The 23,296-nt window shown below is 41.8% G+C and overlaps 3 protein-coding genes across 9 annotated transcripts; all 3 read left to right on the top strand.

Moving 5' to 3' along the window:
- Window positions 1-427: 427 nt before the first annotated feature.
- Window positions 428-13,586, top strand: rbm10 (RNA binding motif protein 10). 4 transcript variants are annotated; one of them, XM_088369814.1, is made up of 23 exons: window positions 428-1,194; window positions 1,806-1,872; window positions 3,034-3,526; window positions 3,596-3,766; window positions 3,837-3,906; window positions 5,871-5,944; window positions 6,757-6,843; window positions 6,920-6,980; window positions 7,062-7,217; window positions 9,110-9,270; window positions 9,360-9,457; window positions 9,605-9,692; window positions 9,864-10,029; window positions 10,128-10,207; window positions 10,288-10,369; window positions 10,443-10,534; window positions 10,629-10,823; window positions 10,979-11,119; window positions 11,270-11,323; window positions 11,430-11,624; window positions 11,923-11,967; window positions 12,063-12,118; window positions 12,387-13,586. In XM_088369814.1, the coding sequence occupies exons 2-23, from the start codon at window positions 1,856-1,858 to the stop codon at window positions 12,475-12,477; spliced, it is 2,673 nt and encodes an 890-aa protein (XP_088225940.1). In that variant the 5' UTR covers window positions 428-1,194; window positions 1,806-1,855; the 3' UTR covers window positions 12,478-13,586. The 4 variants fall into 4 exon arrangements, 3 of the variants coding, with proteins under 3 accessions (XP_088225940.1, XP_088225941.1, XP_088225939.1); XM_088369815.1 differs by having other exon boundaries at window positions 3,016-3,526; window positions 9,864-9,987; XM_088369813.1 differs by having other exon boundaries at window positions 3,016-3,526.
- Window positions 13,587-13,785: 199 nt separating this feature from the next.
- On the top strand, window positions 13,786-17,507 carry lrrc23 (leucine rich repeat containing 23). Of its 4 annotated transcripts, none has more exons than XR_015857282.1 (9): window positions 13,787-14,047; window positions 15,003-15,106; window positions 15,205-15,325; window positions 15,421-15,562; window positions 15,651-15,781; window positions 15,868-16,004; window positions 16,076-16,280; window positions 16,360-16,468; window positions 17,383-17,507. XR_015857282.1 is itself a non-coding variant. In XM_088369832.1 (8 exons), exons 1-8 carry the CDS (start codon window positions 13,973-13,975, stop codon window positions 16,381-16,383), a joined length of 939 nt encoding a protein of 312 aa, XP_088225958.1. In that variant the 5' UTR covers window positions 13,788-13,972; the 3' UTR covers window positions 16,384-16,968. The 4 variants fall into 4 exon arrangements, 1 of the variants encoding a protein (XP_088225958.1); XR_015857281.1 differs by lacking the exon at window positions 17,383-17,507 and adding an exon at window positions 17,145-17,246; XR_015857283.1 differs by lacking the exon at window positions 17,383-17,507 and having other exon boundaries at window positions 13,786-14,047; window positions 16,122-16,280; window positions 16,360-16,968.
- tktb (transketolase b) lies at window positions 17,434-22,963 on the top strand. Its single transcript, XM_088369823.1, has 14 exons — window positions 17,434-17,676; window positions 19,364-19,481; window positions 19,567-19,680; window positions 19,775-19,872; window positions 19,954-20,145; window positions 20,342-20,469; window positions 20,562-20,758; window positions 20,870-21,034; window positions 21,115-21,271; window positions 21,367-21,497; window positions 21,566-21,649; window positions 21,723-21,819; window positions 21,943-22,062; window positions 22,138-22,963. The coding sequence occupies exons 1-14, from the start codon at window positions 17,585-17,587 to the stop codon at window positions 22,308-22,310; spliced, it is 1,866 nt and encodes a 621-aa protein (XP_088225949.1). The 5' UTR covers window positions 17,434-17,584; the 3' UTR covers window positions 22,311-22,963.
- The last annotated feature ends 333 nt before the right edge of the window (window positions 22,964-23,296 follow it).

The following is a 23,296-nucleotide window of genomic DNA, read 5'->3' as shown; positions in this document are numbered from 1 at the left end:
CGTCTACTTTTGACTATCGGAATCCTTTCTCACTATTCTTTTTGAACTTTTTAATGTTAACTGTAATTTTCTTTGTTTTATCTCAATTAATCCAGCTATTATTTGTTTAGATCATCCTCGGTTATAAGCATAGTGTCAAGTAATTCATTGAATCGGTCAAGCTCGGGGTGCAAGGTTTTTTTGGAGGGTGGGATATCAGATATATTATTTGTTATTGGGCTGTGACCGCTTTCAGTATTTTGTTTCCTCAAATAAAGCTGGTATTGGGGTTTCCTCTATAACAGGTGCAGGTTTTCTTAAAATGTGCACATGGAAATTTGGCATTTTATCTGCTAGTTGGCTCTCTGGAGTGCTTGCCCACCCATTACGTGTGAAATTCTACAACCAAGTAAATCTTTACTGCGCAGCCTTTTTACAAGTGCAAGCGTCTGGGATTTATGGGGTAACTCACCAGAAGTGACAAATTGGGCGACTGGACCTACTTCCTCACCGGACACAGTGGCTTAAACTTTCATTTCACTTGACAGAGGGGAGGGGGGGATTTACTCGCCATTGTCACAGGACCGCACGTCTCTCTCCTGAGAGATTTTAGCCCTCCGATTCGCTTGGCTCACTACCCCCCCTCCTACCCTTACTTTTTTTTTTTTTTTTTAAATTAACAAAAAGCTTAACACTGCCCTCTGCTGTGATGTCCAATATCACATCCTGTGACAATCTAAATGAATACATTTCATATATCAAACACAACATTATACTGTACAAATTATAATGTTCTATTTCACGTGCTACATGAGCAGTGTCTTATTTACATTAGAAAGAACCACCGCATGCCAAACAGTATGATTACAACGGAGGTCTTTAAAAAGACAGTGAAAACTACAATATAATTTGGGATCTTTAGATAATTTTGGCAGTAGCATATCACCAAACATGTTATCAAGACATTTAGAAAACACGCACATAGTACTTGTGTCGGTGATTAGCTGGCAGGTCATAGTCGATTTCTTTACGTCCAATTACCATTCATCTTAGTGTCGCTACTGTCCAATCACCGATCAGAATGGGACATTGCTCTGCCCTACTAAAATGTTACCTCTCTGTGGCCATTTTCTAGTCTTCGCTCGAATAAAAACATTCAGTTTACTTGGTTTGCCGATGTGTTAATTTGGTGATCGGCGCGTTCATGGAAAGTTGGTAAGTCTACGCACAATTTGCTTCTGTCTGTTGCCATGTGTGTGACGACTGACAGACTGAGGAAAACTTGCTAGTGTTCCAGATAGTAGTTAGCATGTAGGCTAAGAGATACCCGTATGTCATTGTTGAATATTTATGAAAGGTTCTGTTCTTGTATTATCAGTACGCCTTTAGCTTTCCTCACAGTCAAGGGTTCCACCCCCGTCTATTTTTCTTTTACATGCACAAGCTAAGACGTAATCTTACGTGAGTGCACGCCATACGTAGGTGCGTGTAAAATTTCTAAGCCTTAGAAATTACGCGAGAGATACAACTATCATTTTTTAACAGGAAATATTAAGAAAATTACGTCTCTTTACAAGTAGTGTATATGCGGCAATCTCTAGCCAATGTTTTAAAGCATAAAAGCAAAAAAAACAAACAAAATTGTTACGATTTTGTGACCAATTTTATTGATTCAGAGTTTCAAACTTTAACTGTCTTACTCTTTATCCCATCTTGTTAAAGTTGTGATTCAAAGTAGGACATGTGTTCTACATTAGTAGTGGTAGTTTGTGGTATAACACCTTGCTTGCCTCCCATTCAAAACCAGTCAAATGTTGTGCCTTCAGGTTATTCATGCTGGTGAACAAAGAGAAAGGTTAGCGTCAGTGGATACGGTATGGATACTGAGCGGAGGTGAGTTGTCTTCTAGGCCGGGGGTCCCCAACCACCCGGCCGCGGACCGGTACCGGTCCGTGGGTCACTTGGTACCGGGCCACCAAGCCGCACAGGAAAAAAAAAAAATTAACCGACGGTCAATTAATTTAGGTCAAGACGCTCGTCCCGGTTACGTAACATGTTTCCCCAGTCGAGCCCGCAAAGCTAGCAAAAATAAATAACTATTATAAAAAATAATAATAATTGGCGATTCTCTCCCAATTACATCTGTCGGTTCAGGTCAAGACGCTCGTCTCGGTCATGTGACATGTCACCTCAGTCAAGCCCACAAAGCAAGCAAAAATGGGCAAGAAACAGAGATGTTTGGAAAGCTTCTTCGGAAAGGGAAAAAAGACCAATGAGGAGACGGAAGAAGAAGAGGCTGAGACTTCTAAGAAAAGGAAAGCTGCATTTAAAAGAACATTTCTGGAGTCCTACTTAAAATATGGATTTATCGCCACAAGTGACTGACGTGCCAAGCCCACTCTGCATAAAATGTGGCGACAGGCTAGTTAACGAGGCAATGAAGCCTTCAAAACTGCTTCGGCACATGGAGACCAAGCATTCTGCTTTAAAAGACAAACCTTAACCATTTCGGGTGTCATTGTCTCCCATTACGCCTAGATGGGACCGGCTTGTTTCTGAGAAACAAGCTCAGTGCTCCCACTAATTCAACGTAACCACTAATTCAACGTAATGGTGAGTTTTATTTTTATGTCGTTTATACTTGTTTTTATGGCAGTCGTATCATTTTATCTCATCGTCTTTATACATTTATTATAAATGTATTATTTATTTAATAAATGTATTATTTATATAAAGGCCAGTCCGCGAAAATATTTTTGACATGTAACCGGTCCGTGGCAAAAAAAGGTTGGGGATCACTGGCCTAGAGCAATTATGCAGAGTGGGCTTGCCGCGTCAGTCACCTGTGGCGATAAATCCATATTTTAAGTAGGACTCCAGAAATTTTCTTTTAAATGCAGCTTTCCTTTTCTTAGAAGTTGTAGCCTCTTCTTCCAGTACCAAGTGACCCACGGACCGGTACCGGTCCGCGGCCTGGTGGTTGGGGACCCCTGCTCTAGGCTACGGCTTTGCGAGTGAATGAATGGCGCTGTCAAGTCCTTCATCTGTGTTCAGGGGTGGGCGAGGTGATCGCATGGGGCGATACGGTAGCAGCCATGACGACTACAACTTTCAGGACGTGGACTACCGTGGTTTTGATGACAAGCCGCAAGGAGCAGAATATGATGTCCGTAATGAGGACGGCCAAAATGTCCACAACGAAACATCTTTGTGTGCCGCTGAACTCTTACCCGGTCACCTCCAAGATGTCCAAGGATTTCATCAAAAGGGAGATCGTGGTCAGGAGATCAAAGGGGTCCTCTGGCCTCTTTGTCCACAGTCCTCAATTGATGGATTTGATGACAAGAAATCCAAGAGAGATTTTGAACGGCTACGGACTGGGTCGGAGGCAAGGGGATTGATGAAACATGGTAAAAATTTTGCTGAGAACTCAAACCTATATTTAGTCAGTGGAGAAGGAAACTGGGGTAGCAGAGGTGGTGCCTGTCCTGATCAGTTGGAGCACCGAGAGGAGGGCAGATTCTCTCAAGGAGCGGGAATGAGACGGGTAAGCCTGAACACATCTGAAACTTTCACCAGTCCACTCTCGGTTGCTCATTTGTCCTGAATAATTCAGATGTTTGCCGCCGAGCCAGAGGAGCTCGGCCGAAGTAGTTGTGAGACAGAGCTGTCTCATGAGGACATGGAGCAAAGGGAGCAGGATTACCGTGCTGATCTGGACTACAATCAGAGGCCTAGCAACATTGTCATGCTTCGCATGCTGCCACCCAACGCCACTGCCAATGAAGTACGTGTATGTTGCTTGCTGGGCTTGCTTTGGATTTCCCTCCTTGATGTTGTCATAAATGTGTCGACAGATCTGGGCAACACTTCAAGAGCAGGGGATCCAGCCGAAAGAGGTTCGACTCATGAGGAACAAATCTTCAGGTGAGAAAACTTCTCCTTTTTAGTTTTTTTTTTTTTTTTTTTTAAGTAACGCTGGTCAACAAATCTTAGTACGCCTGATGCAATTAAACATTTCCAGATGAATTTAATGCTCTGATTCCAAATCTGCCCTCATTTTTTTTCTCTAGCACATAGGATTTTTATAATAATAGTTGCAATAATATATGTGCTATTTACTCATATTTATTAATGAAGGGTGTTCAGTAACAGGTGGATTTTTTAAAATTACAACCCATAATAAAATCTGTATTGCATATTGTATTGTCAAACTTAAAACCAAAAATGATATCTCAAAAACTGTTTGTGCTAGAAAAGTCGGGGTACAAAAAGATCAGCATCGAAAATAGGTTAAGGGACAGACAAAGCCAACTCTGATTGAAATATGATTTTGACCAGTGAAATTCTCCCACTCGGTACCGCAATATCTTTTTGCCAGCCATTTCATCTTATCCAGAATACTTTCTAAACGTAGTTTTTTTAATCATAACATTAAGTACCAAACAAAGAAATCCTCCTCATAGTCCTTGTTTTCAATGCCTTAAAAATACATACACATCATAAAGCTGATTTTTTTTTTTTTTTTAAGCATAGCATTCACCAGACACCTAAATAAGGAATCTTTCCAATCTAATCCAATCCTATGGGGTCATTAAAGAACTATGCATTTACAAAGCTGTCACTTCATTGTGCCTACTTTGGTCAGCCCCCAAATACGTAAATGCATGTTCATTCTTCTGCCATCTCTGTGTGAATGATTATACGAATAATGCTCACAAACCTCCTGGATCACTTGACAAAAGTGAGCTATTAAGCAGTTTCCCCGCGTTTGCTGTCAGTTGCGTTTTTGAGTACTGCAGTCTAAACAATGCCAAACAGGGCAAGTAACTCTGTAGCCGCCCGTAAGTCATTGATTACAAAGCCCTCTTTTATTCCGTGTCTTTCTCTGTTTCTGCCCTTGCTGCACAAGGCAAATTTACTTGTCATCACGCAGCAGGCCAAGTCTTGTAAAGCCCCTGGCAAACTTCAGCAATAGTTTCTCTTGTAAACGTTGAACAGTGATGCCATATTGAAGTCATGAGGGGAGTTACGGGAGAGTACTTACTGAGAGTTGAGTTGATTCAGTATGAGCGCGGAATCAAACTGTTTCAATGTTCCACTGTGACTTAGTATTTTGTAATTTCTTTGGTCGGATGTCACGAGACAGTTGGTAAATCCATTGGCAGCATGAAGCCCCTTAGTAAAAATCAATCTAGTCACTTTTAAAGCTGTGTTCAAAGTGAGGGGAATAAATAGCATCTTAAATTTTGAAAATTTTGTGATAGGTTTTGGTACTGAATCAGGCTCTTTGATACCTTTTTTTTTTTTTTAAACCAATACCAGTGCGGGAAGTCAATCCTAGAGCAGTCACCAGAACCGATACCATGTGTCGTTACCGCCAAGTATTTTTGACGCTCACAATTTGACTCAAAAAAATTATTATATTTTTAAATATACATCTGGATGTATTATTATTTTTTAACTTGCATGGAATTAATGGCAATATTCTAGTCTTCTAATTTCTGGTATCGGCTGCAGTGACGAGTACGAATGCCTCCCACCCCCCACCCACCTACATTATTGTACTCTGAAACTCAATGGTGCATGTGTGTCACTTGCATTGGCACGTGGGTCAGACATAACCTGAGGATTGGGTAGGGACCTCCCTCTCCCTCGTTTTTGTGAACCCCACCGAGCTACCGGACCTCGCATCCTCCTCACCTCACAGAGAATCATAAGAGTGTCTCGACAACTGACCGTCAAGCCTCTTCATTCCAAGGGAGAGCGGTTGTTCATTTTGTTAGTGCTGCTACAGGGTCTCTCTCTCTCCTCTGTACACAAGGCACTAATCCCTCACTGCGTTATGTTGTTGTTGTTATTCGGTAACCATGGCGCTGGGCGGTGTCCAGGTCAGAGCCGAGGATTCGCCTTCGTCGAGTTTAATCTCATACAGGAGGCCACCCGCTGGATGGAGACCAACCAGGTCACTCTCCCATACACACATGACACACGCACACACATGCAATGGGCAAGACAAATGTACTGTCACATCACGCCTGCTTCACCTTAGATTAAAAGCATGTCATTTGCTCACAAAGAATCATTTTGTGAAACAGGTAGGTAATTCATAAGTTGGAGTCATACATGGGGGGGGACCATGTCTGAGACTGTTCAGACAAGATAAACTTGCAAAACTTATTTGGCAAAAAAGAATAAAAATTCCATTGCTCTTACTTTCTCTCCTCAATTTGAAATTCAGTCAATGAGAACGGTTTGTGCCTTTGTGTTTAGAATAACAGCAGTCAGTAAAATGTGTGGAAAGCTCAAAATGATCTCATTAACTTTTATTTCCATACATGGAAATGTGTTGAACAACCAAATAGCTAAATTTGAACACTTTTTACACGGTTTAGTGTTTAAATGTGACTGGTGTATGGAAAAGATTTTGAGCTGTACTGGCTTTTTACAAACTGCCGTTATTCTAAACTGAACAACTCAGTCTTAAATAAAAAAAATATACTTAATTTGGATCTGCGTGGTTACTGAACAGAGAGCGGTGAATAGAATGAATAGAACACAGAATGACAGCATCAAAAAGTTTTCCTAAAGCTGAAGGTCGCCATTCTCTATTCTGTCTTTCAGTCAGGTTTCTTTGTCTCACTCTCACTTTCTCCTTCTCTGGTCCCTCTCATTGGTTTCTCTGAGATGAGGCCTCACTCTGATGCGTGTGGCCTCATTCTTGCTCATAGTCATCCACTGTCCACCCTCCCCCCTCCCTCTCTCTACTTCTTTCAGGGCATGCTGCTGATTCTTGGACATCGAGTGTCGATGCACTACAGCAACCCAAAACCACGAGCCAACGAGGACTGGCTTTGCAACAAGGTTGTGTTTGGAGGCATGATGTATAACAGATTTTTTCTCTTTCATTTAACAATAAGGCTTGTCAAAATCTCAACAGTGTGGAGTGCAAAACTTTAAAAGGAGGGAAAGGTGCTTTAAATGCACTGCGCCCAAATCAGGTAACAATAAACCCACCTGTGTTGTCTCCCGTACGGAATTTTGTTGCTCAAAGTTAAAGACATGTTCTTTTCCCTTTTCAGAAGCTGAACTGAAGTTGCCCCAAATGCACAAAGATTCAACTCTTGGTCTTCAAAAGGACGGAGCCCAAGGCTTGCTGCCCCTGCCAGCACCCTTTCATTCGGTTTCTGCTGCCCATTCAGCTCAAGTTGCACAGCAGGCAGACCTTGCCAACGACAGTAAGTTAAATGGCGCGGAGAAAATTTGTACCGTAATTGCCGGACTATAAGCCGCACCGGATTATAAACCGCACCAGCTAAAATTCAGGGATATTTCTTTTTTTTTTCTTACATAAGCCGCACCGGACTATAAGCCGCACGTGCACACGAGTTTTTTACAAAGAAAGACAGTACATAGAAAGCCTTTTTAATGTTTTAATAACATACTTGAACATGTCTTTCTAAACATTGCCTGTGATGCAGCAGTAGTACCGCAGCAACGCGGAAGTGTGCACGCGAGTTATTAGCAAAGAAAGACTGGACACAGAAAGTTTTTTTAAAGCTTTAATAACATACCTTAACATTTCTTTCCAAACACTGCCTGTGACGCGGCAGTAATACCGCAGCAACACGGAAGTAACACAGCAAAGTCACTGAGACGCGGCGGTAACACAGCAGCAACACACCAGCAACACGGTAGCACAGCACTAACAGGGCTGGTTAAAAAAAACATACCAGTAAAAGTAAAAAAAGAGCCGTCTTCATCTTCCTCCTGTGCACTGAAACCATCGAAGTCTTCCTCCTTAGTGTCCGATTGGAATAGCGTTAGATATCCTTCGCCTCACACTTTCTCAGTCTCATTCATCGTCGGTTTTATGCATTTCTTCGAGTGTGAAGAGGTTCTGTTCATACTAATCTTATTCATGCACGAAGTGCTAAATTACATTAAACTAGCGAGCGACACTTATAGCTTAAAAGCGGCATCATATGCATTTCTTTTATCCCCCATAATGACGGTTTGTGCATAAAAGCTTCCTGTCTTTGTGTGACTGCGGGTGTGTGCGTGATGCGCGAGACGATCACGTCTTCTTCGGCGCATTATCTCTTCTTCGTCTGTCTCGCTCTTGCTTCCTGCTAGAGCGCCCCCTGGAGACCGGAGGCCGTAAAAATCCATAAGTACGCTCCAGAGTAGACACAAGATAATGTCATCAACATCGACTGCCTTTGGCTTAAAAGTGGCATCATACGCATTTCTTTTGTCCCCCATGATGACGGTTTGTGTATAAAGACTTCCTTTCAGTAATGTCCGTCTTGATCGCGTGATGCGCGAAATGTAAACACAAACTAGCACGTCTTCTTCGGCGCATTATCTCTTCTTCGCCTGTATAGCTCTTGCTTCCTGCTAGAGCGCCCCCTGGAGGCCGTAAAAATCCATAAATACACCACACCGCCATTTAAGCCTCAGGGTTCAAAGTAACCTTCTGAATAAAATGCATTAAAAGTTCACATTCATTACAACTTGTTTTTGGTGAGCAAAATGTCAGAAGAATTGAATTTAAATGCTGATTGATTGGGTTTTAATACAATGCAGATGGTCCAAACAGCGCCACTGCTTTGTGTAATCTCTGAGTGATATGGCAGAGTAAGAGAAAGGGTTTAGAGCACAGGTGTCAAACTCAAGGCCCGGGGGCCAGATATGGCCCGCCACATCATTCTATGTGGCCCGCGAAGACAAATTGTGCATCAAATTCGTGTGTCATTACTAGAATTGCAAATTGTCTTCACTTTTAATAATAGCTTTTTTTTAAAATATTTGACCAGTTTTTACTCGTCTGATTTGAAAACGAGTTATTTGTCAGTTTGTTTTGTAGCTTTTACTGTATATAATAGTGTTAAGAGTAAAAGTGATCAAGTCATCACAAAAATCACGAAAAAAATCTTATATAAGCCGCACCTGACTATAAGCCGCAGGGTCCAAAATTTTGGAAAAAAGTCGCGGCTTATAGTCCGGAAATTACGGTAAGTTGGCACAAATCAATTTGCGTGTCCAACACAAAGAAAGATGATGTGATTCTAGTAGTCACCTCAGTGTTCCTTCTTAATTAACACTGTCCTTCCCCTCTCATCACAAGCGCTGATTCTCAGAAACCTTGGACCGCATACAACAGTGGAAGCCATTTTATCTTCTTTGGCCTCATTTGCTACACTTTCATCCTCCAACGTTCGCCTCATCAAGGACAAGCACACAAATCTCAACAGAGGCTTTGCTTTTCTGCAACTCGCCACGATTGTGGTAAGCAGTATCATATAGTTTTCATGGAAACGGACGTTTGTGATTGTGTGGAGCTGTCGTCACTCGTGTCCTTTGGGCTTTGTCATCAGGAGGCATCTCAACTGCTCCAGATCTTGCAGGCTCTCAAGCAGCCTCTTTCTATCGACGGGAAGGTGATTGTGGTGGAGTTTGCCAAAGGTTTCAAGCGGTAAGAGCCTGTTCGCATGTGAGCAATGTAACCAATGGAATTCAAATTGCAAAACAAAAATGGAAGCAGACGCGAGGTTTGGTCTTGACTATAGATGGCTAGATATCGACACAGAAGTGTGAAGCTGTGTGTTTTTTCCCTTTTCAGTGACACATTTCCAACAGAAGTGAGTCGAATGAGCGCTGCAACGGTGGCCAGCACCGCCATTGCTGCAGCACAGTGGGCTGTCACACAGGTAACTGGACTAGTTGGCGGGGCAACACATCACGGGTCTTTTTTTTTTTTTTCTCTTATGGGGGGGAAGATTATTCATGCTGACTGTATTTATTTACAAATAGCTATGTACTACATCTAGACGGTGTCAATATTTCATCTTGTACTCGTGTGTTTGTGTTTTTGTCCTCAGGCTGCACAAAATGGTTCAGGAGCGACAATACCATACAATCAAGAAGGGAATGATTACGCTCTGCCCGACAGCCAACATTTTCAAGTACAGGCAGACCCAATGGTTGCTTCTTTGCCTAGTGCAGGTGCGACACTGAGGGGGGCTTATCCGGCAGCAGTTACCCCAGGTTGCTATCTCATGCTAGGATATTTCCTCACATGTGTTATATGACTCTACGGTATGGATTTGCGCAATTGGGTAATGTACTTGCTTGACATCTCGCAGCTGCAGTCAATCCAGGTGAAGCGTTGCCGCCTGGGATAGCTGTCGTGCCACAGCCACAAACTCAGCCTTCCGCCACCCAGGTACTGGTTACCGATCTGCCAATGCCATCACATTGCATTGCTTGAGCTGCATTACGCTATTATGCGTGTTGTCTTTAAAGGTTGAGATAGTCGGAAAACCGCAACCAGCTTCTTCCAGCCAGCCGGCAACACCGGGCACTGCACATGAGCTCCAGCAATATCGTATGTGCTACCCAATCAACTTGGTTTGTCTGCAAATATATGTTTACCACTGTTTTTTTTTTTTAAACTCAAGCTGTGCCAGATGTAACCACATATCAATATGATGAAAGCTCAGGCTACTATTACGACCCACTGACGGGACTCTATTATGACCCAAACTCCCAGGTAAAGCCGACGTGACATATGATAATATAACAGAGCTGGATATTTAGTAAATTACTTATGACCCATTGATTACCATCCATGACTCTTTTTGTAGTATTACTACAACCATCACACACAGCAGTTCATGTACTGGGAGGGCGAGAAGCGCATGTACATTCCTGCAGCTTCTGGACAGTCAAAGGAAGAAGCAGTTCCCGCTGATGATCGTGCAGCCCCTGCAGACTCGGTGCCTGCTAATCCTGGCAGCAAGGAAAAAAAAGATAAGCCCAAGAGTAAAACTGCTCAGCAGGTACATTCGCACACAAAAATAAATTCATGGAATGACTGACTGTTTTGTGCATAATTAATGTGACAACACACGATTCATCATCACTTGCAGTAAGAGGACGATGAGTTTGACTGCATACAGCTAAATGTATTCCCCTGTTGGGCCTGCCTTAATAGATAGCCAAAGATATGGAGCGCTGGGCCAAGTCTCTCAACCGACACAAGGAGAACGTGCGCGCTGCCTCCCCTGCGGTCGGTTCCACAGATCGCAGAGAATCAGCCAGTGCTGATGCAGGCTATGCTGTCCTAGAGAAAAAGGTGTTGCATGCTTACAAATAACTCAGACTGAGCCAAGCTTAAAAAATAATGATTGTTTCTCAGTACAACTCATGAAGAAAATAATTTGGGATCTCTTTTTTTTTTCTTTTTTTGCCTCTATCCCATTAAGTGTTTTCCTTGGTCCCACAGGGGGCACTTTCAGAACGGCATCAAATGTTTCTGGACCAGCTCAGACAAACTGAAGTACGTTGTGTGTTCCATTCGTCTGTTACTAAGTCAACTTTTGTCGCAGATTTTTTTTTTTCTTCTCAGTGTGTGACCTAGTCTCCCACCCCCACCCCCAATCTAGTCACCCCCTCTACAGCACCCGGGTCTTGTTCCAGCCTACAGTGGGGAAAGTGACAGCGGCGAAGAAGATGGCGACAAAGATGAGAAGGACGGGAGGATGACCGACTGGGTGAAACTGGCCTGTCTGCTGTGTAGGAGACAATTTCCCAGCAAAGAGGCCCTCATTCGCCACCAGCAGCTCTCGGAACTTCATAAGGTTTGTAGACTGTCACTAAAACTTTGATAGTCCAATTGCAGCACATGCCGTATGTGTGACTCGACTCACGAGTTTTCAAGATACAAGAGATATCAGCCGATCGTTTTATTTTGCTTTGACTTGCCAAAAAATAAAGTCCTTTAATGTTTTGAGTTGCCAGGGTGGTCATGATACAAATATAACTCATTACTCCAGGCACCACTGCATATAATTAGGTCTTCTAAAAAAGGTAAAGATGTTTATATTGTATCATTGCATTATTTTGAAAATTGCATTTTTTTATCCTGTTTCCCTTCAGCAAAATCTCGAGCAAAGAAGAATGCAGGAAGCTGCAGGAAAAGAGGTTAGCATAATAGTACCACCACCAGTATCTCTCACAAAGTAACATAGTATTGAAACTGTAGTAAATATTACATATTATTATTATCATTATTACAGAGACAAACTGATGGCCTCCAAACTCCCGCTTCCAAGAAGAGGAAGTTAAGTGCCATGTAAGCAGGCCGTTTCTACATTTTTCTTTCAATAATTGTTTGGATGTTTGCCATGTTATACCACAGGAAAATTCTTATGCAAGAAATTCCACCAAAGGCCATAACATGCGTTGGGGTTTTTTTTCAGTCAGAATCACATTTATTGAGTAATGCTGTTTACTGTTTTTCTGGTTTCGCCCTCATAGTCATTGAATTACTACATTTTGTGTGACTGTTTTATCATACGGTCACCTTTTTGTCTATCTTTTGACTCTGCCCCTTTCTTCAGTGATGGGATCACAGGCTCTAGCCTCGGTGCCAGAATGCTCCAGGGAAGTGTGAAAAAAGGTCTTTTGTTGCGCAATATGCAAGTGGAGTGAGTAAGCTGCGACACTGCAACAGCGACTTGGCCCTGATGGGACAAGGGTGGACACTTTGCACTTCATTAGTACTAACATCTGTTCATACGATGTTTTTACCATTTACTAACTTCCCAAAGCAGTTAATGACAGGATACACATTGCACATAGCGTATTTTTTCTTTCTTTCGCTTCCTGATGATGCCAAGTCCTGTTTGCTTGACAAACAAGCTTGCTCTCATTTGCATTCGATGACATTTTCTAATAACATTCTATGCGCTATGGATTTTCTTTTTTTTTTTTTTTTTTGCTTTATTTAAAGGGGACAGCATTTTTTTTTAACAATTAACATGTTCTATGCAGCTACACTAGTCTAAATGGTAGTCTGATTAATGTGATGTTTATGTAATATGAATTAAGATGCAACATTTTATAAACCTCATGTGGCAATTTTGACACTTGCTATCGACTGAAAATGACTTCAGGGTGCCGAAGAGCTCAAGTAACGACTGTTGGGACTCGCCTGTTTACTAGGTTTGGTTGTGTGACGTTTACAAGCTTCGCCCTCAGGCTCTGTGATGTCATTATCAGTTGATAGCGTTGAAAAAATGCCCCCCCCCCCCCCCCCCCAGGCTCATCAATTTCTGCTTAATTATATTACACAAATAAAATATTAATCAGAATGCTTGTAGGAATGCATAAACAATGTGTTGGAAAGAAAATGTTTGACTTGACTTACCCTTTAATGCTTTACGCTTTGTCATTCAGTGAATGACTGCTAATATTACGCTGTCCAATAACTAATTGCGTGTACATTATTTTTACCACTGAGAGGAAGAAGTGTTATTGTACACGTCTGAATCTAAACTGTTATTCATAGTTGTTTCTCAAGAAGTTTGTCTTTTTAGTGTTTTGTTCTATGTGACTGTTAGGACGAAATATTGTACAGGACTGTATATTTACTTTGTTTTGTGTGTGCGTGTTGTTTATGAGGAATCTGAACCTAAAAAAATATTTGTAAATCTGTCCCCCCCCTAAGTTTCTTGCATTATTAATGGAACACCCACTTCAACAAATTTTTGTGTTGTTTATGCCTTATCTTCAATGCTAAATCCAGAAATTTAAACTAAGTGCCAGTTGTTGTTTTTTTTATTTAAAGAAAGTATGAGCTAAAGTATTTACACAAAATGTGACTGTAGTCACACCACCAAAAATGTTGATTCTTTGGAGTGATGTGGTATTGAAACAGTATGTATACACCGCTTCTCGCCATTCAACGTCACACACCAAAGATGAAGCCGTTCCTTATTGTATACTGTAAAGTTGACAGAAAACATACCTACGCTTACGTTACACACACTTTGCATATACTGGCGGCGTCGGTTTCCGTGGCAACGGACAACACTGGGAGTCCCAGCTCTGAAACGGGACCTTAACGGATATAAGAGATATATATTATTTATAAGAGTTAACATTTTCTTTAGCGCTGTTACAATATTACCCATGATTGACCCTAATGGACGAGGAGTCGGTGTCGTCGGATGTGGACAACACGGAAGAAAATCAAGACGAGGACGAAGAAGCAGTAGAGGTAAAAGCGGTTATAATCCCACCAACTGCTTGAGATTTTAAATCAACCAACTACAATCAAAATCTAATTGCAAGGTGGCCATTACTGTCATAGGATTTAATTGACTATTTATATTGGAGAATAAATGTAGTTTGCGAAACGATCAGCATATGTTGCTGTGTATGTACATGTCCGCTGGAGTTCGTATTAGCGAGTTTCGTTTTCTTTTTTTTTTCTCCAGGTACTCCACCTGGCTTCATAAAAAGAATCCCAATAGCTACAATTTTTTATTAATGTAGGGTGACCAGACGTCCTCTTTTTCCAAGGCATGTCCTACTTTTGAGCCCTAAAAAAAAACCCGTTTCAAAAATCGTCCGGGATTTTGTTGGACTGCCTCAAACATAATACATGTACAGTAAGTACATTGTCAATAGAATTGCCACTCAGTTCCAAGTCTTTCTGTGACGGGCTAATAAATGCAATTGCTATACAGACACCAAGTTATTGGTGTCATAACATATGACCCTCCACCCCTCCTCCAAACAAAAAAAGACCCCGCCCCCTAAAAATGACCTCGCCCCCTCCCAACAAAGTTGTCCTCTTTTTCAGAAACCCAAATCTGGTCACCCTAATTAATGTTAGTTTGTGAGCACAATCTTCCAAACCAGATGTATGACTAAAAGGCTCTTTTAAATATGGCCAAAATACGCCCTCAATAATCACGATAATACATTTTCAGTGCATAAAACGTACAGACCCCCCCAATATTTTATTTTAGTATTTGTATGTATATTGAATGTTTTAATCAGTTTCTTTCCTCCTCAAAAATTAATCAAGGGCCCTCTCAGAATGTCTTTGTTTACTGCATGCATATAAACCCATGACTGACCTACAAATTGTCAAAAAAATTGTTCAGCATGTATGCTCTTTCTCCCTGAAATCTGTATAGCATAAGTTTCCTTTGTTTTATCACCAGATTCGCCCTTTGGATCACGATATTATAGTGCCAGGTCTGTCTTTGCTGTGCCGAACAGGGAATGGATTGAGACACGCATTTATTAAAGTCATCTTGAAGGACAAGTAAGAAGGCAAAATTCCCAACAATAGTAAATTTCTTCAGTCCCCAACTTTCATTTCTGTGCTTTAAACCTCCACTTCTTTGCTTGTACTCCATATAGAAGACTAAGCGACATTGCTGCAATCAGCGATTATGTTCACCTTCGCTTCATGGATGTGTCCAACAACCGTATTTCTGACCTTTCACCTCTATCATCCCTCACTCAGCTTCTTTGGCTCAAGGCAAGATCTTTTTCTTCTCAAGAAGAAAAGATGAGATTCTAACATCCACTCTAATGTTCCACTCAAACTGAAGCTCAAACTGGACTATTTCTTAGATTGACAGGAATTACGTAACATGCTTCCAAGGACAAACCTTTTCTCAACTGGCCTACCTGCAGTGGCTGAGTATGGCAGCAAACCGGCTTACTGAGGTGCAAGGTCTTGTTGGACTAGCTTTGGAAAATCTCAATCTTTCAGGTTGGCCTGGTGTTTTCATCTAATCAAGTGACAAAACACGAGCAGAGTATTTTCTGAAAGTCAAGTGTGTCCTTTCCCTTTCTTGCAGGGAATCGTATCGAGCGATTAAATGGCCTTGAGAGTTGCCTTTTTTTGAAACTGGCTACTTTGGAGCTGAGAGGAAATCGCTTGACTACAACTAGTGGGATCAACCTTCCAAATTTGCAGCGATTATATCTGGTAAAAAAAAAAAAAAAGTCAGTTTGTAATGCTTGTCTAGAAAACACAGTCCTTGCTTTTGTAATCGAGTTTTCTCTGCATTCTAGGCCCAAAATCTTATTACAAATCTTGAGGGTATAGAGACGTTAGAGAACCTCACCACTCTCCATCTCCGCAACAACAAACTTGCTAATCTCGATGGACTCAGCGCCAACATGAAATGTCTCCAATATCTCAACGTCAGGTATGCAGTTAGGCTACAAAAACGAAGAAGTGAAAGAAAGCATTGTGCCGGGTTATCACTCTCTCCCGCAGAAGCAACGACTTCCTTGATGAGACTTGTCTACTGGCTCTTGGCCAGGTGTCTGCAACCCTGCGAGTGGTGGTCCTCTCAGAGAATCCGCTGGATGGGACCACAGATTACCGGCCGTATGTTCTAACTCTCATTCCAAAACTAGAGCGCCTTGATAAAGAGCCTGTCTCCCTGGAGGAGAGGGCTGAGGTGTGGAAGACAATTAAGGTATTTAAAATAAATCACTTTCTTCCTCTATTGCATCTTCAGGGAAAGTTTGTTCATGGTATGTGTTGTGTCATTTCAGGAACTCAAAGAGGAAACAGCCTAAGTCAAAAATTTGTAATAGTTGCTCCACTTCCTGGAAAATACTAGTTGGGGATGGATGTATATGTAGAAATCCTTTGAATCCTGCAGTAAGTGTCAGGGTTAATCTTCACTGTTACTTATTTATACGTCTCTGTGTAATGATGACTCAGCAATTTTTTTGACCATTTCCCTGTTGGCAGCTATCCAGCTGCACTTTTAAAGGGACAATGCAGTAGTATCATGGCGAGTGGTCATACACACAGATGGACATTCAAGTGTTCCTGATTACTGGAAAATAGGAATGTTGTTACTACATTTGCATACTTTATCATTGAGTTGTTGCTCATTTTCCAATTCCGTCTTAAAGGAAGTGGGTGCAGTTGTACCTGTAATTTGACAATATGCAACTTAACCGGTTCTCTGAGAGAGGAAGAATGTGCAGTTTGTGTTGGAAGGAGTCACAAACACAATGCCTGTGGGAATAATGTAGCTTGCTGGCCCGTCATCAAATTAGAGCATCAGTGAAGGGACATTGTGATTTCCTCGGCTATACATGTTGAAGTGATCATTTGAAAGAGATGTTCAGGAACATAGTGTTGCACATTGATTTCTTTTGTTTCATTATTGATCTTTATTATAAGAAATATTTAACATAAGAGTCTTACATACAAATATCAACAATTAATAATAACTAAAGGTTATTTCTGCTAATCTATTATTAATTTCAGAATCTAATAGTACTTCTCATTAATCAGTAGCCAATAAACTTTTTTTTTTTTTTAGGTCAGTGACCTCTGGTCCCTGAAAAGGCCACTTATGGAGAAATTACCCCAAAATTAAGTAACAAAAACAAACAAACAATAAAACATTTTCTTCCCACCCAAATATCTACTAAACAGATATATTTATATATAAATAATATAAATATGCACTACGTACATCGTGTGAGTACTTGTATTACCTGAGGCACTTTTCTATTTCCGGTGTCTTTATGGTTTACTGAGGTTACTTCCGCTTTTAGAGTGATGACGTTTGGTGGGCGGGGTTTGAGTGCAGTTAAATCCCCTCACTTCCGACATCTCTGTCCTCCTCCTGAACGGACGTTGCCGGCGTGGATAAGCACCGAACCAACGACCCCGGGAAGTCGAAGCGTCAAATTACTGAATACAAGTGACACATTTCATTAAGCAACTCCGACGCTCACAAGGAAGACAAACCCAACCATGCCCGACAAAGCAACTATGCAGGAGCTGAAGGACGTCGCCAACAAGCTGCGCATTCACTCCATCAAAGCGACATGTGCCTCCAACTCCGGGTAAACTTATCAAACAGGCTTTTCGAGCTACTTTGACGCTACGTACGAGTTGACCGCAGGCCATTTTGTCATGCTTAAGATCACGTGGCTCCGTGTGGGCCTTGCAGCACTTGTTGCATTTCAGTTGAATGTGTGAAAAAATAAAAAACGGTCATTAGCCATGCGTTCAATCCTTCTAAGTGGTCGTGTTATCGGTTAGTTACGTTACGCCACAACGGCCCAGACTGTGATGACGCACTATAATGGATTGCAGTAGTTTTTTTTTTTTTTTTTTTTTAATGGCAAAGTGTCTTTAAATGTATTTCTACATTTAAATATTGTAAATATCAGAGTGTATTTCTCTGATACACCACGTGGTGTCTCGAAGCCACAGCTGCATGCCAGGTGGTGAGCATTTTCTTTTTCGGGTCAGTACAAGCCGGAGTGAATCTTCGATCAATCAGCGTCATGCGTTGCGGTCACGTGACCAAATCCGGAAAACATTGGACCTGGAGTTAACGAGCGTGAGTGCAGGTTGATGACGTAATGGTTTCAAACCAAATTTATCTCTGATCAGTTCAAGTTTTGCGCATAATTTTCAACGAAAAATGTCTGACCAATTCATCGGCCGGCTGAATGTGGCCTTTCAGACATCGGCCAAATGGCCGATATTTGTTTTCGTATTTATTTACTCTAACCACCGTGTGCATGTATTTTAATTAATTACCCCATTTGTAGTCTGGTCTGTATTTTTTTTCTGGTCAAAATTGGAATATATACATCTGAACCAGAAGGCAGTGCTTTGACTTTTTTTGCTGAATACAGAAGTTAAATGCGCATAACAATGTTACTTAGCAAAAATACTTGTGCCTGATTATCTCATGCTGTAAAAGCAATTAATGTCGTAGACAGAGCAGTTTGTAGTTTGCACTCAAACAGATCTGAATGGTTGTAACAGCAGAAATGTTTGAATTGTGTAAGTGTACCCAGTGCGATTGACTAGTAGTGCGTCATTACTTCGTGTATGCAACAAGCCGTGCTGCTCTATGCAAACAGTGACACTTCCTTCTTGGAAGTTACCTCAAACAGGTTTTGTAGGCAATGCAGTATTTCCTTGTCAAGCACAATACTTCATGTGCTTGATTTCTAGCGCTTTTTTGCTTAGTGTGCACCACAATTTTGAAATCATGTTCCTGTCTTTTAATTTAACTTGTTTTCCACCAGGTCACCGTTTGGCAAAACCAGAGTGGGTAAATTTGAATTCTATGGAAAAGGAGGAGTCGAACCATAACGGCCGATAATTTGGCATGTTGCAAGTTTTGTTGAAATGATGCCGTTTGAAATGCAAGCCACATAGGGAAGCTGAGATGCTGTTGAGTACAGAGGATTTCAAAAAATTCTTACAATATTTTGACCACTGTTTCAGCATCTAACAGTTTCTCAAGTTTGCATGTGTTCATCTTTTTAAAGTCTAAAGTGGAAACTGACAATGTAACAATGCTCTGACTTGGTGGTGATGGTCTCACAAAATATCAAAGAATGTGCTATCACGTGTGAAACAATTCAAATCAAAACATTTTTTTTTTTTACCGTGATCTAACACGTTGAGATTGAACAGAACCGTTTTAATGATGATCTGTAAAGTTTGCATGTTTTGTGCTGCATTTTTACTCGTGTATTGATTGTCACATTTTATCTTCCTCCTCAGCCACCCCACGTCGTGTTGCAGTGCTGCTGAGCTCATGTCTGTGCTCTTCTTCCACACCATGCGCTACAAACCCGACGACCCCGGCAACCCTTGCAATGACCGCTTTGTTCTCTCCAAGGTTTTTATGCGCACATCTTTGAGCGCTGAGCATTACATGTTGCGTGTTAGAAGTTCCATACAAAACTCCCGCTTCCTTTCTCAAGGGTCATGCCGCGCCAATCCTGTACGCTGCCTGGGCTGAGGCCGGTTTTGTAAAGGAGTCTGACCTTCTCAACCTGCGCAAAATTGACAGCGACCTGGAGGGGCACCCCACACCAGTAAGCGCCTCTTGCCTTGCACATCATTTCATTTTGAGCTCATTGAACGTGACAAAGACGAGCATTGTTGTGTGTATTGTTTTAATTTGACCAGAAACTGCCCTTTGTTGATGTGGCAACGGGATCGCTAGGGCAGGGTCTCAGCGCTGCCTGTGGCATGGCATACACCGGAAAGATGTTTGACAAGGCCAGGTGAATATGTGTAAATTATAATTATTATTTTTTTGAACGGTGTGCTTGTATATTGCTCACTCTGAATTTTTTTTTTTTAAGTTACCGTGTGTACTGCATGATGGGAGATGGAGAGTGCTCAGAGGGCTCGGTGTGGGAGGCCATGGCCTTTGCCGCCTACTACAAGCTGGACAACCTGGTGGCTATCATGGATGTCAACCGGCTGGGTCAGAGCGATCCCGCGCCTCTTCAGCATGAAATGGACATCTATCAAAAGCGCTGCGAAGCTTTTGGGTTAGTTGCCGCTAAAGTCTCCAAGTAGAATTAAACTACTATGTAAGAGCATTAGATTCCTGGATTGAATATTATAATCTTAAAGTTGCCTTTTCGTACTAAGTTTTTTTTACTTGGGCTGTGGCATATTTAAGGCTTTGATTTCCCCCCCCCCCCCCCATGTTTCTCTTTTTGTTTTTCTCCTTTTTCTTTGTAGGTGGAATGCCATTGTTGTGGATGGGCACGATGTGGAAGCGCTGTGTCGTGCGTTCGCGGATGCTCAGCAGAGTCGGGACAGGCCCACTTGCATTGTTGCCAAGACATACAAGGGAAAAGGGCTCAAAGGTAGGCAGGGGGTTTCATAGCGTGCTCATTCATTATATTGCCCTCCACTTTGTATATATTTTTTTCAATGCTTTGTCTATATTTTTTACAAGGTATCGAGGATGAATTGAACTGGCACGGAAAGCCCATTCCAAAGGACATGGTGGATGGACTCTTGAATAATCTAAATGGGCAAATACAAAACCCCAAGAAGATCGTGTGTCCTGAGCTGCCCAAAGCTGACGTCTTACCCGCAGACCTAAGCAAAATCTACCTGTCTGAACCGCCAACATACAAGGCCGGCGAAAAGGTACAGTTTTAGTTCATTCACACTTGTCTCAATTTTATTTCAGTGCTTGTCATTCGAAGATGACTTTTCTGTATTTATTAAATCATTAATTTGTTTGACCTTCTTTGTTAGATGGCAACAAGACGTGCGTACGGCAACGCGCTGGTTAAACTGGGCCGATCCAGCAACAGAGTGGTGGCCCTCGACGGGGACACCAAAAACTCCACATTTTCAATAAGCTTCCAGAAAGCTTTCCCTGACCGCTTCATTGAATGTTTCATTGCTGAGCAGAACATGGTAAAAGAGATTAAAAGTTTCCTGCGATGAACACTAAGCAATATGACCTCAACTTGTATTTTCTTTGTTTGTTGCTGCAGGTGGGAGTAGCCATTGGCTGCGCTGCTCGAGACCGCGCTGTGGTCTTTGTCAGCACATTTGCTGCCTTCCTGTCCAGAGCCTATGACCAGATCAGGATGGGTGCCATCTCTCAGTCCAATGTCAACTTTGTTGGCTCCCACTGTGGCGTTTCTATTGGTGAGATTTTTTTTTACAGACATTGTTATGTTTTGACTTTTTTTTTGTTTTTTTTGACCGGGCACTGAACAGTGTCCTGATGTATATAACCCTAGGTGAGGATGGTCCTTCTCAGATGGCACTCGAGGACCTGGCGATGTTCCGTGCCATCCCTACCTGCACGGTGTTTTACCCCAGTGATGCAGTGGCCACCGAGAGAGCTGTGGAGTTGGCAGCTAACACGAAGGTTGTTCAATATTTTATTTAGCAATGCATTGCCAACTTTTCTTTTAATATTTCATTTATTTCCTTCAGGGTATGTGTTTCATCCGTACCAGCAGACCTGATACTCCCATCATCTACTCTGCATCTGAGCCTTTTAAGCTCGGTGAAGCCAAGGTGAGTAGTTATCCTTATGTGGCATAATGTGTGCGCTGAGTTACTCTGTGTAATGAAAAATAATCCTCACCAGGTTGTACGCAAGTCAGACAATGATCTGGTGACTGTGATTGGAGCTGGAGTCACTTTGCATGAGGCTCTGTCAGCTGCTGACATGCTAGAAAGTGAAGGTAATCCTGCACTGCCCCCTTGTGGTTCTTTGTGTAAATGGGATTGCAGCGTGTCCTCAAAGCCAGTGCTGCCAAAAAAAACAAACTCTGGAGTGATTTTTAATTCTGTTAATTCTTGATTAGGGAAAAGCATTCGTGTGATTGATCCATTCACTATTAAGCCTTTGGATGTGGACACCATTCTGGCAAATGCAAAAGCCACTGGAGGACACATCATCACAGTGGAGGACCACTACAAGGAGGGTGGGTTGTGCGCATTGCCTTCTATTGTCTGCATGAAGGTTGTTTGGGTCTTTGACAGTCTACACTTTTGCACAGGTGGTCTCGGAGAGGCAGTGTTGTCAGCAGTGGGCCACGAGCCGGGTATTGTGGTGACCCGTCTGGGAGTCACCGGTGTCCCTCGCAGCGGGAAGCCCCAAGAGCTTTTGGACATCTATAACATCAGTGCAAAGAATATCGCCAACGCTGTGCACCAGAGATTTGCCAACTGAGGAAGACAGCACTGCCTTTGGCTTGATATCACGTTTGTTAATCTTTTTACCCAACTTGTCAGGCAGGTTTCAGTTAACTCTTATTGCATGGTTAGCAGAACCTATTGTGATCTTGTTACTACTTGCTGATGGAAACTTACTTGTTCATCTTCACATTCAACTAGTGTATATGTGAAACATTGCTTTGCTTAACAGTTTTTGAATGAATTGTTCATTAAAAAAACGTTTACAAATTGTCAACCAGTCCAAAGTCCAGGTTGATCAAATTTGAGCTGAGAATGAACCCAACACATTCCAAACCTTGTATCTCCGGCACATACCATGTGTTAAAACATGTCACGAGTTCACTCGGCTGGCATTTTCCATGTTGAATTACGGCAATTTCATGTTTAAGGATGGAAAGCCTGATGGGCTTGATTCATAACTTTACTGATTCCCAACAAAATGTTACTGGTGTTCTTGTGGTTTGCTGAATTAAACATGGTGAACCCAAGCTCTTGCGTTCTTTTTCTAAAGTTAAGTCAGACAGATGCATTGCAGCTTAACCTTCACTACTGATGGCATCAATTGTGAATGTGTGACTTGTGTAAGCAATGGCTTTGAAAATGTTGATGCCTTATAAAGCATTTGAATAAATATCTTGACTGATGGCATATTTGCTTGTTTATTTTTTGGGGAATGGCAGAAATGAAAAAACTAGTAAACTTCATCTCTATCTTCTGCCGTTGTCCATGACTTCAATGACAGAAAATCAACACACAAAAAAAGTTAGTATGTAAAAGATGCATAATTCAATGCATCCAATTGATTTGTTTCGGTATCACAGGTATAGTGTTGAAGGAACTCATAAGTAAATAAATACAAAAATATATCATGGCAACTCACACCCAGAGTGAGTCAAGTTCAATGGATACAAAGGTGATGATGGTCCATTTTCATTTCAACCGCAGTCAGTTTATGTTTTTTTATCAGGAAAATGAAAAGTT

This window comes from Syngnathus floridae, chromosome 2, assembly GCF_059516105.1.
Source record: "Syngnathus floridae isolate MCC-2025c chromosome 2, RoL_Sflo_1.0, whole genome shotgun sequence".
Taxonomy (NCBI): Eukaryota; Metazoa; Chordata; class Actinopteri; order Syngnathiformes; family Syngnathidae; genus Syngnathus; species Syngnathus floridae.
The sequence above is the reverse complement of the archived record's forward strand: the minus strand, read 5'-3'. Positions and strand labels throughout refer to the sequence as shown.